The sequence below is a fragment of the Euphorbia lathyris genome, chromosome 3 (genome assembly GCF_963576675.1).
Source record: "Euphorbia lathyris chromosome 3, ddEupLath1.1, whole genome shotgun sequence".
NCBI classification, from domain to species: domain Eukaryota; kingdom Viridiplantae; phylum Streptophyta; class Magnoliopsida; order Malpighiales; family Euphorbiaceae; genus Euphorbia; species Euphorbia lathyris.
In genome coordinates, this window is record NC_088912.1 from 78,018,274 (window position 1) to 78,033,349 (window position 15,076).

At 33.7% G+C, this 15,076-nt stretch overlaps 2 protein-coding genes across 2 annotated transcripts; one reads left to right on the forward strand and one right to left on the reverse strand.

Moving 5' to 3' along the window:
* Window positions 1–1,000: 1,000 nt before the first annotated feature.
* LOC136221846 (uncharacterized) lies at window positions 1,001–3,410 on the forward strand. The gene is made up of 5 exons (XM_066009299.1): window positions 1,001–1,402; window positions 1,598–1,699; window positions 2,563–2,635; window positions 2,730–2,961; window positions 3,130–3,410. Exons 1-5 carry the CDS (start codon window positions 1,302–1,304, stop codon window positions 3,276–3,278), a joined length of 657 nt encoding a protein of 218 aa, XP_065865371.1. The 5' UTR covers window positions 1,001–1,301; the 3' UTR covers window positions 3,279–3,410.
* Window positions 3,411–12,504: 9,094 nt separating this feature from the next.
* LOC136222732 (uncharacterized) lies at window positions 12,505–14,853 on the reverse strand. The gene is made up of 5 exons (XM_066010464.1): window positions 14,783–14,853; window positions 13,421–13,483; window positions 13,088–13,160; window positions 12,762–12,993; window positions 12,505–12,590 (listed from the first exon to the last, which is right to left on the reverse strand). Exons 1-5 carry the CDS (start codon window positions 14,851–14,853, stop codon window positions 12,505–12,507), a joined length of 525 nt encoding a protein of 174 aa, XP_065866536.1.
* Window positions 14,854–15,076: the final 223 nt, after the last annotated feature.

Genomic DNA, 15,076 nt, shown 5'->3' on the forward strand with positions numbered 1-15,076 from the left:
ACCAATTGCATATCAATTCATTCTAAAAAAAGATTTCATGTTTTTTTGTAATTTAACTATAGAATTGGAGATTAATATTTATAAATTCGGTGAATTTTTTGAATTTTTTTTGTCTAATTCGTACAAAAAACAGTATATTTTTTTTTTCACATCCGAATATATGTTTGTGATTTGTTACTGATAAAATGACACGTATGTGAAGTGTAGATGACAAGATTAATGACTGAGAAGACAGTTTGATGAATTATTTATCAAATTGACCCAATTTATCAACGTTAGGGGTAAAATTGCTCTTGGTTACAAACATTAGGGGTAAAATTACACCATTTTAGACGTTATAGGTAAAATTACTCCTAATCCAAAATGTTAGGGTTATTTTTGCACCTTAACCCAAAATTATATGTTCTATTCTAACCTAGGGTTAAACATGACATTTCAAGTTTAAAATATAAATTTACAATTATTTATTTTCTTATTTACAATGCTTATTTTGTTTTTTTACAAAGTGAGTCTTACTTTGTGTGTTTTTACTATTGGATTAATTTTATACTCCATCGTCCAATGATCAAAACACGCTAAGCCTTTGTTTGGGAGTTTGGAGGTTAATGGATGTGAGAGTTAAAGGAGCTAATGGAAAGGGAAGGGAACTGATGGAATGGAAAGTTAAAAGTTAATCTTGTTTGAGAGTTTTATAGGATGTAAATGACGTTAAATGTTTAACCTTGTTTGGGAGTTTAAATATGAAAGGAAAGGAAGGTTAAATTTACACTGCACAGACAAGAAATTTAAAAAAAGTTTACGTTACTCCCATTAACCCCCAATTTAGAGGTTAGAGTTTGGAGGTTAGAGGAAGTAAAGATTTAACCCCATTAACCTCCATTTACTCTAAAAAACAAGTTTAACTTAATACTTAACCTTCCGTTACTTCCATTTACTCCCGTTAACCTCCTCCCAAATAACGTGCTAGTTTATCTTATCTCCCTTCGTCTCCGCCGATTGAGCTGATTGAATCAGCAACAGTGCTCATCTTCTTACTTAATACTATTTCTTCATCTCCCCGCTGCAAATATATGGTACGTTTCTTTCTATCTCCATATAATCAGTACTATAAAACCAACCCTCTATAAATAATCCTTTGTGAGGGCAAAATCAACAGTTAAAGCTTCGTTAAAACCCTATCACTATCGGTGTATATAAGGAGAATAAATGGTGAGTATAATCCTTAGCTGATTCTCAGAACAGTCTAATAGCGTGTGTCGGCGTTGTTGGTTTTCTTGAAGTCGAAATTAGGGATCCGACCGATGGAAGGAAGTGTGCAAAGAGGAACCAGTGCTTCCTCACAAGGAGGCTCCGAGCGTCACAGAGTCAAGCGTAAGAGAATCCAGAAGAAGCGTCCCTATAGGTAATGTTTCTAATTTATTTTTTGCAAATCAAATACCACTGTCTCATTATAGATGAAATCCCGATTCCTAACATTGTGGAAAATTTCTCATGTTTCGAATTTTAGCATTGACTTGGTTTCATAAATTAATGTTTTCTTCTTATTCCTGTTTATCATTGATCTGTGCTTTTCATTTGGTTTCTTGTGCAATTGAAGGGCGCAAAGAGGTACTGATGCCTCTCAAGGAGACATGGGTGGAGGAGGCTCCAAGCTTCACCAAGTCAAGCGTAGGAGAGTCAAGAAGGAGCGTACCTCTAGGTAAAATTTATAATTTATAATCAACTGCTTGTTAGGGTTTCGAATTTTGGTCTCTCGCAATATTTGTGATTGAACCAAGTAGTTGTCTGTTGTATTTGGCAAGTGTAATACCATGATTCGATAACAAACCAAATAATGATTGTTTGATAGATAATATTGTATTGATTGATAACTATGTGAAAGATTTCTGCTAAAGGTTTTATGAATTCATGTCTTTTAAATTTTTAGCATGGCTGGGATGTTTTCTTTGACGTTGCCTTCCTTCTTTATTGCTCTGTTCCTTAAAGCCTGTCTCTAGGTAAAGTTTATACTTGTTAGGGTATGGATTCTTGGCGAATCAAATACCATAGTCTGGCAATAGATGAAATCCTGGTTAGTTTTAATATTGATTGACAACATTATGAAATATTACTGCAAAAGGTTTCATGAATTAATATCAACCTTGTCGTTTTTGACTTTTAGCATGTCTGGGATGTGGGGTTTTGGTGTTTTCCTCTTTATTAGTTTGTGCTTTTCATTTAGTTTGTTTTGCAATTGAAGGGTGTAAAGTGGAAGAGATACCTCCAAAGGAAAGAAGGACCAACACACCGAATGGATTGAGGGGTGAAGTTTTCTAACTTGCAATGAAAATTTTCACCCGTTGCTGGATTTTGATTTCCAGTCTCCCTCATATGTTGTTTGATATATTATTATTATTATTATCTTGGGCATTAGCAATATTCACCTGTTTATGGGCTTTTGCATTCACAAGTGGTATAGAAAAAGAGGAAGTATGACTTCACACGAGAAATATATTTCTTAGTTATTGTTCAGCTATTACTATGATTATAATACTAATTTTTAACATGATTTGTGCAAAACAGATTAAACAGAATCTACAAGTCTTTGGAACTTGAAATTGCAAAGGTAGCTTTGGAATTTTATGAAAAGAGTCAGGTTTGCATCTTATTCATATCCATCTGCTGTTTTTTGCATATTTATTTTAACCACTTATGCTGCAGTATTTTCTAATTTTATGCTTGTTGGTTAGGGTGCTGAGTTTGAAATGGTAGAATTATTGTATGCAAAATGTCCTTATTTAATTCTCCCCGGATCTAAGGGATTTCAGAGCTGGGCTCATGTCAGCTTCACTGCTAAACCCAAGAATGCCGACGGTGGTGATGTCCCTACAAAATACTTTTTTGGTGAACTGTTGGAAGATAAGGTTTCACGGGAATATAGCGCCACTTACTGTTCGACATTTGAGCCTAGTGATGATCCTGGTAATGCATGCAAATATTATCCATTTTTCTGCATTTTGATTTCAATATATAATTAGCATATTCATGAGACTGCATTGCATTGCAGCTAGTGGATTAGTTTAAATTCCATAATCTGGAGACTGACCCTTGTTGACTGTTGGAATGCTCAAGTTTTAACATTTCCTGCAGGATTCAGCCATGGTTGTATATTTTGCTCGCCCGGTGAGAAGAAATTTCATCCTGCCGATGGATATCTTGTTGGTCGTAAGCCATGGAAAGTACTGGAATCTATATGCCATTATATGTCCATGTCTAGTTATTTGTCGGAACAAGATTAGTGTAATCCGTGACTGCTGACCTTGCATATTGGTTTTAACCTTAACTCCTTGATTTGTTAAGAGTTGAAGACATTGTTTTATATTTATTAGTTTTAACCTGCATATTCTATCCTATCCTTGATTAAGCCCAATTCTTAATAAGGAAGTTTCACTTAACATTTTGACTCCTAAACTATGGTGTGAAAATCAATTTTCTTACTATACATCCACAAAGCCATGCCCACTTGTTAATTTTTATAATCAAAATTCAAAAACAACAGAACCCTTTTTTTTAATGATAATGGTGTTCTGTTGTTTCTTTTGCAAAAACTGAAAATTGTGTTTTGGATTATTTCTATTGGGGGCTGATTTTATGAAAATTGAATAATTAAAGGGTTTGATTGTTGATCCTTATAGAATAGGGAGCTAATTGATTTTCACACTATAATTTAGGGTCCAAATGTGCTTTATGCTTTTATAATAAATTTATGTTGAATTAAAAATGAATGAAAATATATATAATAATTAAAATCCTTTCAAGATAATATAAGGGCAAGTACTGTTTGCCAATCTATAATGGTCTAAGAGCATGGATAGTGTTATAACATCTGTTTGTTTGTTACGTTGAGGTGCCAACTAAGTAAAATAAACTCTCACAAAAAAACTCTCCACTACAATACTGATTACTTCAAAAGATGTAGGGTTCACTTGTGTTAAAAAAAAAAGAGTTGTCTGCCACTTCTTAATTTAAATTGAGGGCTGAGTTGCCTTGCAAAGCGCGTGCATACCATGCCCCTGTTTGGTAAAGAGCGTTCTTGGATAAAAAGAGCGGTTTTGACCAACTTTAGCGGTTTGACTACTGAAACCGCTAATTGGAGTGTTTGTTGGAGAGAGGTTTGGGAGAGAGTTTTGGGATCAAAACGCTAATTTAGAAAAAACTCCTTTTAGAAGCTTTTTCAATTAGCGTTTTGTAATCTCAACATTAATGGACTTTTTTAACCTCTAATTAATAGACTCTCCTTCGACGCTCTCATTTTCCTGCGCAAAATTAAAACAGAGCCTATCCTCCTCATTCGACCCTTTTATCTTCTACAGCGTTCTTCTTTCAATTTTTTGCTTCTTGCAACCTGAGGAAGAAATTTGGGAATCTGTTTGTTGTAGAAGAATTCGTTTTTTTTTTTGAAGAAGCTCTTCATCAAAGAGGTTAGTTGATTAATTTTTGTTTGCTTGCATAAGATTCTCTTTTTATTGATCATATGGTGTAATGATAGAAATTTTAAATTTCAATACATAGAACACCATATGTCATAATTTTTGTTTAGTAAAAATCTAAAATTATCATGTAGAACACTTGTATCTAAAATTAGATTGTAAAACACTCGTACCTACAGAAAAGAGATGCTTGAGAATAATAAGAAAAACTAGAAAAGGAGAAGAGGAAATTGGAGGTAACTTAGTGCATACGACTCACAGATAACATAATGCCCATAGACGAGATTGAGGAGGGATTAAAGAGTAAGAATTGTGGCAAGATACCATACAAGGGCTAGATTAGGGCTGTAATCGAGCCGAGCCAACCCGAGCTTTGGCATGTTCAAGCTCGGCTCGCTATAAAATTAACGAGCTCGAGCCCGAGCCGAGCTTTGGCTTGCTCAACGAGCTTGAGCCGAGCTTCGAGCTTGTTTCGAGCCCAAAATCCTCTTTTGGACTTGGTTCATTAAGAAAATTATCTAACCATAAATTGTTTGTGAGTAAATTGTTAATTATATTTGTGAAGTTTGCTCGTAAATAACTCTTTAATTGTGTACATAAACAAACTCACAAGCAAAGTTCATGAATAAATAAACAAGATACTTACAAATAGTTGGTCTATTACTCATTTATTATGTTTCATCTAATAGCAAATGAAATAATATTAAGTTTAGATATTTGTGAACTAACACAAAATTATATAGTTTTCTACAAAACTAAAATTTGTTCATAAATGTTCTAATCGAGCCTGCTCGCGAGCTTTCGAGCCGAGCTTTGGCCTGCTCAAGCTTGGCTCGTTTATGAACCGAGCCAGTAAATCGTGTTCACGAGCGGCTCGTTTACAAATCGAGCCGAGTCGAGCTTTTATCGAGTCGATCACCGAGCTGCTCATGAGCGGCTCTGTTCATTTACAGCCCTGGCCTAGATAGAAAAAATGCTGAGTATATGTTGTAAGCTTGGAAATTACAAGGATAATATAAATGCTCAAATATTTCTTGAGGTACTGATACCTTCATGCCACCAGTTTCACTACTAAGAGCATATTATATTACAGGAGTAGAAGGAAGAATATCATAGAACGGCTATGTGATAAGCAAGGCTAAAATACAAAACGATTGACCAAACGAGTGTAGCAGATATGATGCTTGAGAATGCTGTAGAACACTTGTATCTAAAATTATCCTGTAAAACACTTGTATCTACAGAAATCTAAAACACTTGTAACTGATAACAAGAAAAACTAGAAAAGAGATGCTTGAGAATATAAAATCTAAATTATATTGCTCAACAGATGTATAATTATGTTTTATTTGTATAAGGATGACGAAACCAAACGATAAGATGGTGAATGAGGAAAGTGAAGGTGGGAAAGGAGATGTTAGTCGAGCTACTTGGTCTAAAGAAACTTTACACATATTCTGTGATTTGTGTATCCAATTTGCTGAAAAGAGTAAGGGGAAACGTGGTGCAACGACCTCTCAAAGAATGCCATGGAAAGTGCTCGAGGTGGAGTTCCAAAAAAACAAACAAACTTAGCATATGAGAAGAACCAATTGAAAAACAAATGGGATTGGATGAGAAGAATATGGAACCTTTGGAGAGCACTTAAAGGAAAAGAGACTGGATTAGGCTGGGATCATGTAAAAGGAACAATAAGCGCTAGTGAGGAGTGGTGGAAAAAAAAGATTGAGGTTAACTTATTTACTGACACTTGTTTTAACTCACAATATACAAAATTAAATCAACTTTGTTAATTTCAGGCTGATTTTTTTTATCTTATTTTATAGGAAAATATCCATTTTAAAGCTTTTCAATATGAAGGTATTGAGCCTCATCTTGAGTCCAAGATGGACCAACTTTTTGGGGTTTCAGTTGCACAAGGGACGCTTAAGTTTACACCAGTTGAACGAGCAAAAGAAACAACCAATGTCCCTTCTTTACCCATGGGTCCTTCTCCATCCGTCTATATCCCTACACCACCATCAAATATTATCGATATAAATGACTGTGATGCTGAAATGAGTGAGAATGTGAGTTTTAACCATAACCAAGCTACTAGTGATTGGCAAGACGTTTGGAATGATTATACCAAATCCCCTCTCATTCTCCTTCTCTAATTGAACATGCTAATATCAGAAGCAAGAGAAGTTTTGAGCATGATGTTACGGAGAGCTCTAAGAGTCATAAGACAGAAAATGGAAGAAAGGGAGGAGCTGTATTATTGATGGAAAAAATAGATACTATGGTGAAAGTCGTTATCGAGAGGAATGTCAAGAATATGGAGTTGATGAGCCTTGAAGCACGTGCACTTAATGACTCTTCCAATACACTTGCTGATTCATTGGCAAAGTTGATTAACATTCCTGGCTTAATGCATGGCAGCCCCGAATTCTGTTTTGCTTGTTGCTTGATGGAAAAACCCGAAAAGAGAACAATTTTCAATTGTATGCCCGATGACGACACAAGGATTAAATGGATAAATTACTTGTTAAAGAATGATAAGAATGTATCAAATTAGTCTAGTATGCAATATTGGATTGTAAAACATATTTAGATTTCTAGGTAATTTGTTTTGAATTTTGATATGCTTTGAATCTTTTAGGGGATCTGTTTTGGATTATTTATGAGACTATGCAACCTGGTTTGGATTATTTATGAAACAATTGTTTTATGTCTTTTTAGTAATGCATGGTTTTTATTTATGACAATGATTTGGTTTTGGTTTTTATGTGCATTTGGATTATTTCTACTTTTCAGAATGATGATTTTTATATTTCAAATTTATGTCCATTTTGCAGAAAAAAAACCCGGTGTCAAATTGGATACCGGTTTACAGAGTTTGCTGCTGTAAACTGGGATAAATTGGTGCCCGATTTGCAGCAGCAAACTGACTCAATTTGCAGCTGCAAACAGGCTCAGTTTGCTGCTACAAACTGAAGCGAGTTTGTTGCTGCAAACTGGTTGCAGCAGCAAACTGAGCCTGTTTGCAGCTGCAAATTGAGTCAGTTTGCTGCTGCAAACTGGCTTTTGTGTGTATATTTTGAGGATCTTTTTTATTATTTATGTGTGTATAAATTATTAAGTGCAAGGAGTCAACCAAATAGAAGTATGCTACCTTATTTGAGATGTTATTGCTATAAAAAAATAGATTTAACATGTACGATTATCATGAATAAAGAGAATCCAGTTCTCTAAACTTACAAATTATAATAACTATACCTTATACTCTCTGAACCTTTTTTCATATTATCTTGTATTCCTGTAGAAGTATTCGATTTAATCAATGATCTATCCAGATTCATGTTTTTTTGGATTTTCTCACTAGTTTCTTAGGAAATTTTAGGGAACATTAACTTGTTTCTGAACGTTTGACCCTTCATTTGAGAAGTGAAACCTTTCATAATTGAAGCATTTAGGTTTGTTGTTTTAAATTGATTAGCAAATTAATTGTTGCTTGCAGTTTCAAACTGACTTCAGTGCATTTACAGGTATGGATTTGCATGTTTTACGTAATCGGATATGGAAGAGACGTCGGGATAGTGCATTTTGGGACTCCATGGCTTCTTTCTTAGGTTATGTTAGTCTTTATTATGTAACTTACCTACATAAGGAGCCATGCATGACTTCATTTCAAACGGGAGAAAAATGGATGCAAGAAATATTAAATGGCCATGAAAAACGTTGTTTTAATATGTTCAGAATGACACGAAGCACGTTTCAACAATTATGCATGGATCTAGAATGTAAATATGAGTTATCTCCTTCAGATAGAATGTCAACTTTGGAAAAAGTAGGTTTATTTGTATGGGTTCTTAGTAAGGGAGCCTCAAATCGTGATGTCCAAGAGCGGTTTCAACATTCTGGTGAAACTGTTAGTAGAATTTTTAAGGAAGTTTTGGATGCCATGGATGGCTCGTCAAAAGATATATTAAGACCGAGTGATACTGAGTTCAAGGAAATTCCTCCTCAAATTGCCAATGACAATCGATATATGCAACATTTTAAGGTAATTATTTGTAGTTCTATTGTTCCTTAATTATATATGCCACATTTTAAGGTAATTATTTGTAGTTCTATTGCTCCTTAATTATATCATATTATAACCTTAATGACCTTGTCAAGATTTTATATTATTTATTTCATATTAGAATTGCATTGGAGCCATTGATGGTACTCATATCAATGTTATAATTGCTGAGGAGGATCAATTGCGATATAGAGGAAGGAAAGAGACACCCACTCTCAATGTTATGGCGGCATGTGATTTTGATTTGCTTTTTACCTATGTGCTAACTGGTTGGGAAGGATCGACTCATGATTCTCGTATTTTTCAAGATACTATTAGCAATCCAAGTTTAAACTTTCCAAAACCTCCTCCTGGTAATTAGCCTCTTTCATTAATCTTATTCATTTTACTTTTAACAATTATTAATGTATATATTAGTAATGTGAAATTTTCATGTTTAGGTAAATATTACTTGGTAGATAAAAGGGTATCCTGAAAGAGAAGGATATTTGACGCCCTACCACAAGATAAGATATCATCAATCAGAATTTCGTGGCGCGAATCCAAAAGGGTCTTAAGAAATTTTCAATCGCGCTCATTTTTCCTTAAGAAGTTGTATTGAAAGGGCATTTGGAATTTTGAAGGCACGATGGAAAATATTAGAGAAAGTATCCAAATACTCATTGCAAGATCAAAATAGAATCGTTTGTGTTGCATTTGCATTGCATAACTATATAAGATTAAGCAAAGTTCCTGATCCAGCATTTAGGATCATAGATGAAGATCCTACTTTTATTCCTCCAGAAGTAATTTCGGATATGGAATTTAGTTCCACACAAGAAGTTCAACATATGAGTACTAATGAAATGGCAAGAGTTCGTACTGACATTACTCATAGTTTGATGAGGAGTAGATGACGCCAACATGCTTCTTAAACATTTGTTTTCATTTGTATAAATAAACATTTGTTTTTCTTTAATGTGTATGCATTAATAAAGACATGAAAATACTTTTAATTATTTTAAATATATTTTTATGTATTAAAAAAAGAAATGCCCTTATTCGTCTTTTTACACAAACAACTATTATCAATCAGCTAATTTTTACCAAACAGGTCTACACAAACAGCTAGTCAAATCAGCTAATGTAAACAGCTAACAGTTAATGTAATCAGCTAATAGCTAACAGCTAATTGTCAAACATGGCCCATATACAATACATCAGCCCTACGTGAATTGCAAACCACATCATGCAGCTGAAGTTTTTCCAATTAGTCCCATCAATTTTTTCGTTACTACTGTAAGTAACTCACTAAAAATTGTAACAACAAAAACACAACCTCTCTAACAGTTAGGTGTTACAAGTGACAGGCTTGTAACACCCATTAGACATGCTCTAATAACAACTCTTCATACCTACTATCCTGTGTAATAAGGATCAAATTTTTTACCGTGCTTTTATCATAAAGACAATAAGCTAATTCATATGACATTTTTATGTTTGTTAATCTTATATCATTGTAAGACACACCTGAGAAAGAAAACGAGAACATCTTTACTTTTTGAGACTATGTCAATTTCGTTCCCTTTATCATTTTGCTAAAATGCATCAAGTGGCCATCAATTTTTTTGGCAATTTCGTTCCTTAGACTATCTCCAACAGCCTCTTAGTTCACTCCCTATAAATAATATAAACAATTGGCTCTTAGTTACTTAAGAGTGGCTAAAATATATCATCTCCAACAATGCTCTTTATATTCACTCCTTGTTTATTATTTTATTATTAAGATTATTCTTTATTGTTACATTACCAATATTGTGAGGAGAGAGACACATCAATAATAAATTATTAATAAAAAATGAAGTTAGGAGGCACTAAGAGGTGGAGATAGGCTCTCTATTAATAGAGAGGACGAAGATGCTCTTAGTGATTTGAGGAGACACTAAGAGGCTGTTGGAGATGAATTTTCATTCTCCCTCCTCAAATTTTAACTTAAGAGCCAATTTAAGAGGCTGCTGGAGATGCTCTTACAAATTTCTAGTTCACAGGTGTCAAAGAATTTGATGGCCACTTGAACCGTTTTAGCAAAATGACGAAGGAAACAGAATTAATAGTCTCAAACGGTAAGAATGTTCTTGTTTTCCGTGTCAGGGTGTGCCTTGCATTGGTATAATGCTCAGCCGTGCGAAGTGCAAAACAATTGCATCAAACTTAGCTCAAAGATTCATGAAGTAGTATAAGATTAACAAACATCAGGTCATATGGATCAGATTATTGTCTTTATGGTAAGAGCATTGTTAGACGAATTCCGCAAGTGTACGGTTGCGCTTATAGCAATAAAAGATATTGATCCTACAAAGAACGCAATTGATACTTAACTTATATTGTTTTTTTATTCTTTTTCTCAAGGTTTATAGAAGATCATTAATTTGATAATTGAATTTTTCTAACTTAAATATGTTAATCTAAACTAATCCTATGATTCATTTCATGCATAACCCTAATACAAGTTGATAATAATTAAACAGAATGAACAATTATTAATATTGTCAATCTTCTACAGTCATACTGGAGAATTACTCTTAATCCAATCTCTCAGTCTAGGATTAAGAAACTCAAGTTTAATTAAATTCATAATACTAACTCCTCAACTTATCGTAGTGAATTAGGATTTTAAACTAAGAAAACAAGTTTAGATATACAATATGATTATCATCTCATAAACTAAATCTCAGGGTTGTCAATCCTTCTACTTATCATTGTAAGGTTTGTTAAGCCTCGGGGTCGTCTTATCTTTTGTATCTTCTTCTTGCATCTCGAGAAAGCTTATCTGCCGATTTCACTTCTTTCAGTGCATGGGTGAAATCTCTAAATAAGATACTTCATATCTCAGACTCGGAGTTGTAATCTCTAGGTTCTGAAATGTATCTATTATCTCTATGTGTTTTGTACATCTCTATATGTTTGTACATATCACAGTACATACGTTGTCATTGATGTAGAACTCTGTTTATATAGATGTAGAAAAGTCGTGTCCCTTGGAAGGCATCCCTCTATAGAGGTGTGATGAATGGACGTGGCTAATGGAGAAGATAAATGTTGATTCAGGCGAAAGGATGTGCTTCCCAGATGAAGAATCATGTCTATTTGTTGAAGAAGTACCTGTCACAAACGAGACAGGAGTGTCACGTTCGTGACATGAAGAAAATATTTTGTGCATGAAAAGTGTATGTCACGGTTGCGACATGCACATTTTCTGAATTCTCTTCTTTTGCTCATTATTTGCATGTCTTTTACTCGTTTTACGTTGATATTCCTTCATATTGAGTTTTTGTGTGTTTCAAACCTATCTCTGCTCAAATCACAGACAAACAAGTGCAATCTTTCCAAAACATTTAATAAAGTATAAACTAAATGCATGAATATGAATGTGAAAATGCGTATTAAAATCTGTATATTTTAGGCCTATCAATTCCCATACACTTAATCTTTTGCTTGTCCCCAAGAAAAGACGTTTTCCTCCTTTTAGATCGATTTAAAATACGATTATATAAATCCATCTTTATCTAAAAAATTGAAAACATGAAAAAGTTCATAGGATCACTTATATGCAAAAATTAAAATATGTAAATAAATATGACCATCATCCCACTCGTTTGTTCTTTTGTTAACAACACGAAGCTTTCGAGACGAGATTAGCACGCATTTATGATCAATGTCTCAAGGCATTTTTAGGTACACTAATTTCTATTTCGCTCTTGTGGTTGCATTTTATGCTCCGTACCACACTCACCTTTTCCGCTCGTTTGTTCTCTCTTTGCATTTGCTTTTCTTTTACTCATTTTTTGACTTGCAAGTCTTGAACTCTAAACAAATCAAGGAGTTAATGTTAAACCCAATATGCAAGGTCAGCAGTCACGGATTACACTAATCTTGTTACAACAGATAACTAGACATAGACATATAATGGCATATAGATTCTAGTACTTTCTATGGCTTACGACCAACAAGATATCCATCGGCATGATGAAATTTCTTCTCACCGGGCGAGCAAAATATACAACCATGGCTGAATCCTGCAGGAAATGTTAAAACTTGAGCATTCCAACAGTCAACAAGGGTCAGTCTCCAGATTATGGAATCTAAACTAATCCATTAGCTGCAATGCAATGCAAACCATCTCATGAATATGCTAATTATATATTGAAATCAAAATGCAGAAAAAGGATAATATTTGCATGCATTACCAGGATCATCACTAGGCTCAAATGTCGAACAGTAAGTGGCGCTATATTCCCGTGAAACCTTATCTTCCAACAGTTCACCAAAAAAGTATTTTGTAGGGACATCACCACCGTCGGCATTCTTGGGTTTAGCAGTGAAGCTGACATGAGCCCAGCTCTGAAATCCCTTAGATCCGGGGAGAATTAAATAAGGACATTTTGCATACAATAATTCTACCATTTCAAACTCAGCACCCTAACCAACAAGCATAAAATTAGAAAATACTGCAGCATAAGTGGTTAAAATAAATATGCAAAAAACAGCAGATGGATATGAATAAGATGCAAACCTGACTCTTTTCATAAAATTCCAAAGCTACCTTTGCAATTTCAAGTTCCAAAGACTTGTAGATTCTGTTTAATCTGTTTTGCACAAATCATGTTAAAAATTAGTATTATAATCATAGTAATAGCTGAACAATAACTAAGAAATATATTTCTCGTGTGAAGTCATACTTCCTCTTTTTCTATACCACTTGTGAATGCAAAAGCCCATAAACAGGTGAATATTGCTAATGCCCAAGATAATAATAATAATAATATATCAAACAACATATGAGGGAGACTGGAAATCAAAATCCAGCAACGGGTGAAAATTTTCATTGCAAGTTAGAAAACTTCACCCCTCAATCCATTCGGTGTGTTGGTCCTTCTTTCCTTTGGAGGTATCTCTTCCACTTTGCACCCTTCAATTGCAAAACAAACTAAATGAAAAGCACAAACTAATGCGGAAGCTTTTCAGAACACCAAAATACAGAGGAAAACACCAAAACCCCACATCCCAGACATGCTAAAAGTAAAAAAACGACAAGGTTGATATTAATTCATAAAACCTTTTGCAGTAATCTTTCATAATGTTGTCAATTAATACTATAAACTAACCAGGATTTCATTTACTGCCAGACTATGGTATTTGATTCGCCAATAATCCTTACCCTAACAAGTATAAACTTTACCTAGAGACAAGCTTTAAGGAACAGAGCAATAAAGAAGGCAACATCAAAGAAAACATCACAGTCTATGGTATTTCATTCTGCACTTTACTTGTATTGTTTTGCCACAATGCTTACTCATTTATAGGGGTGCCTAGAGTTAACTGATAACTGAAAATAAAATTCAAATAACATGAATTAGAGAATATAAGAATTGGAAAATGATTTCTCCTTTTCTTGTTCAATGTTTAGGATATGCCATTGTTCTCTTTTTTTCCGGTTTTTGTGATTTTTTTCTGATGAATTTTGAGGCAGTTTTCTGCATCGTTGTTTTATATAATGTAGTAAACGCCAATATTGGAGTTGATTATTGTGTATAACTGATACCAATGTCTTGTAATTGGGCAGTAAAATCTATTAAGGTCTTCTCTTAAAACATTTTAACAAAATATTGGTGTCCGTTGAGAATCGTGGCTAATGACAAAAAAATGACCGTAGATAAAGGTCATTTCTGTACTTGTGGAAGTTGTAGCAAGGGAGGAGGTTGGTCAGGCCCTTGGTGAATGTGTGAATGTCTCAATTAGGTGAAGCAACAGACACCCATTAAGGTCTGAAATTGGATTAAAGTGAAAAATTGGGGTAAGCCTAAACTTGTAACCCTTGAAAAATGATCAAAATATAACGAAATTGTTTTTTATGAAAATATTTTATTTAAATTATTTACTTCTCATTTTAATTGTAAAATGATTAATTTGGAGTATATTTTATGCTTGTGATACTTTTTTGGAAATTGGATCGAGAAAATAATTTCGATGTGAATTGTTTTTGAATTAAATAAGTTTAATTGAGAATATAACAATAACGATTTTGTGTATGTATACATATGGAAAAGTTCTCAATGGCGAGTTTCTACCCATATTGAGATTAATATATTAATATTATGATTAAATGACCTGTTATAGCAGGTTACCATTATCAGGTTACCTATATATTTCTCTTTCCATAATAATATCAAAATTACAATATTTCTCTTTGTTTTTTCTTATTAATTACCAGGTTTGTTTTTTGTAAAGTTCTTTTCTTTCAAGATTCTCTCCTTTAATTTCATCCTTTAGAGTCTCCATTTTTTTTAAACTCAGCTTTTTTTTTATCCGTTCCTCTCCTTGCTTCTTCTACTTGCTTCCTCCTTCTTGTAATAGCATAAATCACACACCAAGTCGACTTATTCAAATCCATGGCCAATTGTTGCTTTTTTTTATTCGTGGATTCAACAACAACATCTCACTTGATGTTTTTGTGTTCTCTTATTTCAAGTGAAAAACATAAATTTTTAGACTTGAAAGTTGA

What these genes read in the sequence shown, in the direction of transcription:
- LOC136221846 (XM_066009299.1), top strand. Translation starts at nt 1,302, where the DNA reads ATGGAAGGAAGTGTGCAAAGAGGAACCAGTGCTTCCTCACAAGGAGGC. An exon ending in AAGAAGGAGCGTACCTCTAG is followed by an intron (nt 1,700 to 2,562) that starts GTAAAATTTATA and finishes TGTGCAAAACAG; the next exon opens with ATTAAACAGAATCTACAAGT. An exon ending in TGAGCCTAGTGATGATCCTG is followed by an intron (nt 2,962 to 3,129) that starts GTAATGCATGCA and finishes CATTTCCTGCAG; the next exon opens with GATTCAGCCATGGTTGTATA.
- LOC136222732 (XM_066010464.1), bottom strand. Translation starts at nt 14,853, where the DNA reads ATGGAGACTCTAAAGGATGAAATTAAAGGAGAGAATCTTGAAAGAAAA. An exon ending in AATTTTATGAAAAGAGTCAG is followed by an intron (nt 12,994 to 13,087) that starts GTTTGCATCTTA and finishes CTTGTTGGTTAG; the next exon opens with GGTGCTGAGTTTGAAATGGT. An exon ending in TGAGCCTAGTGATGATCCTG is followed by an intron (nt 12,591 to 12,761) that starts GTAATGCATGCA and finishes CATTTCCTGCAG; the next exon opens with GATTCAGCCATGGTTGTATA.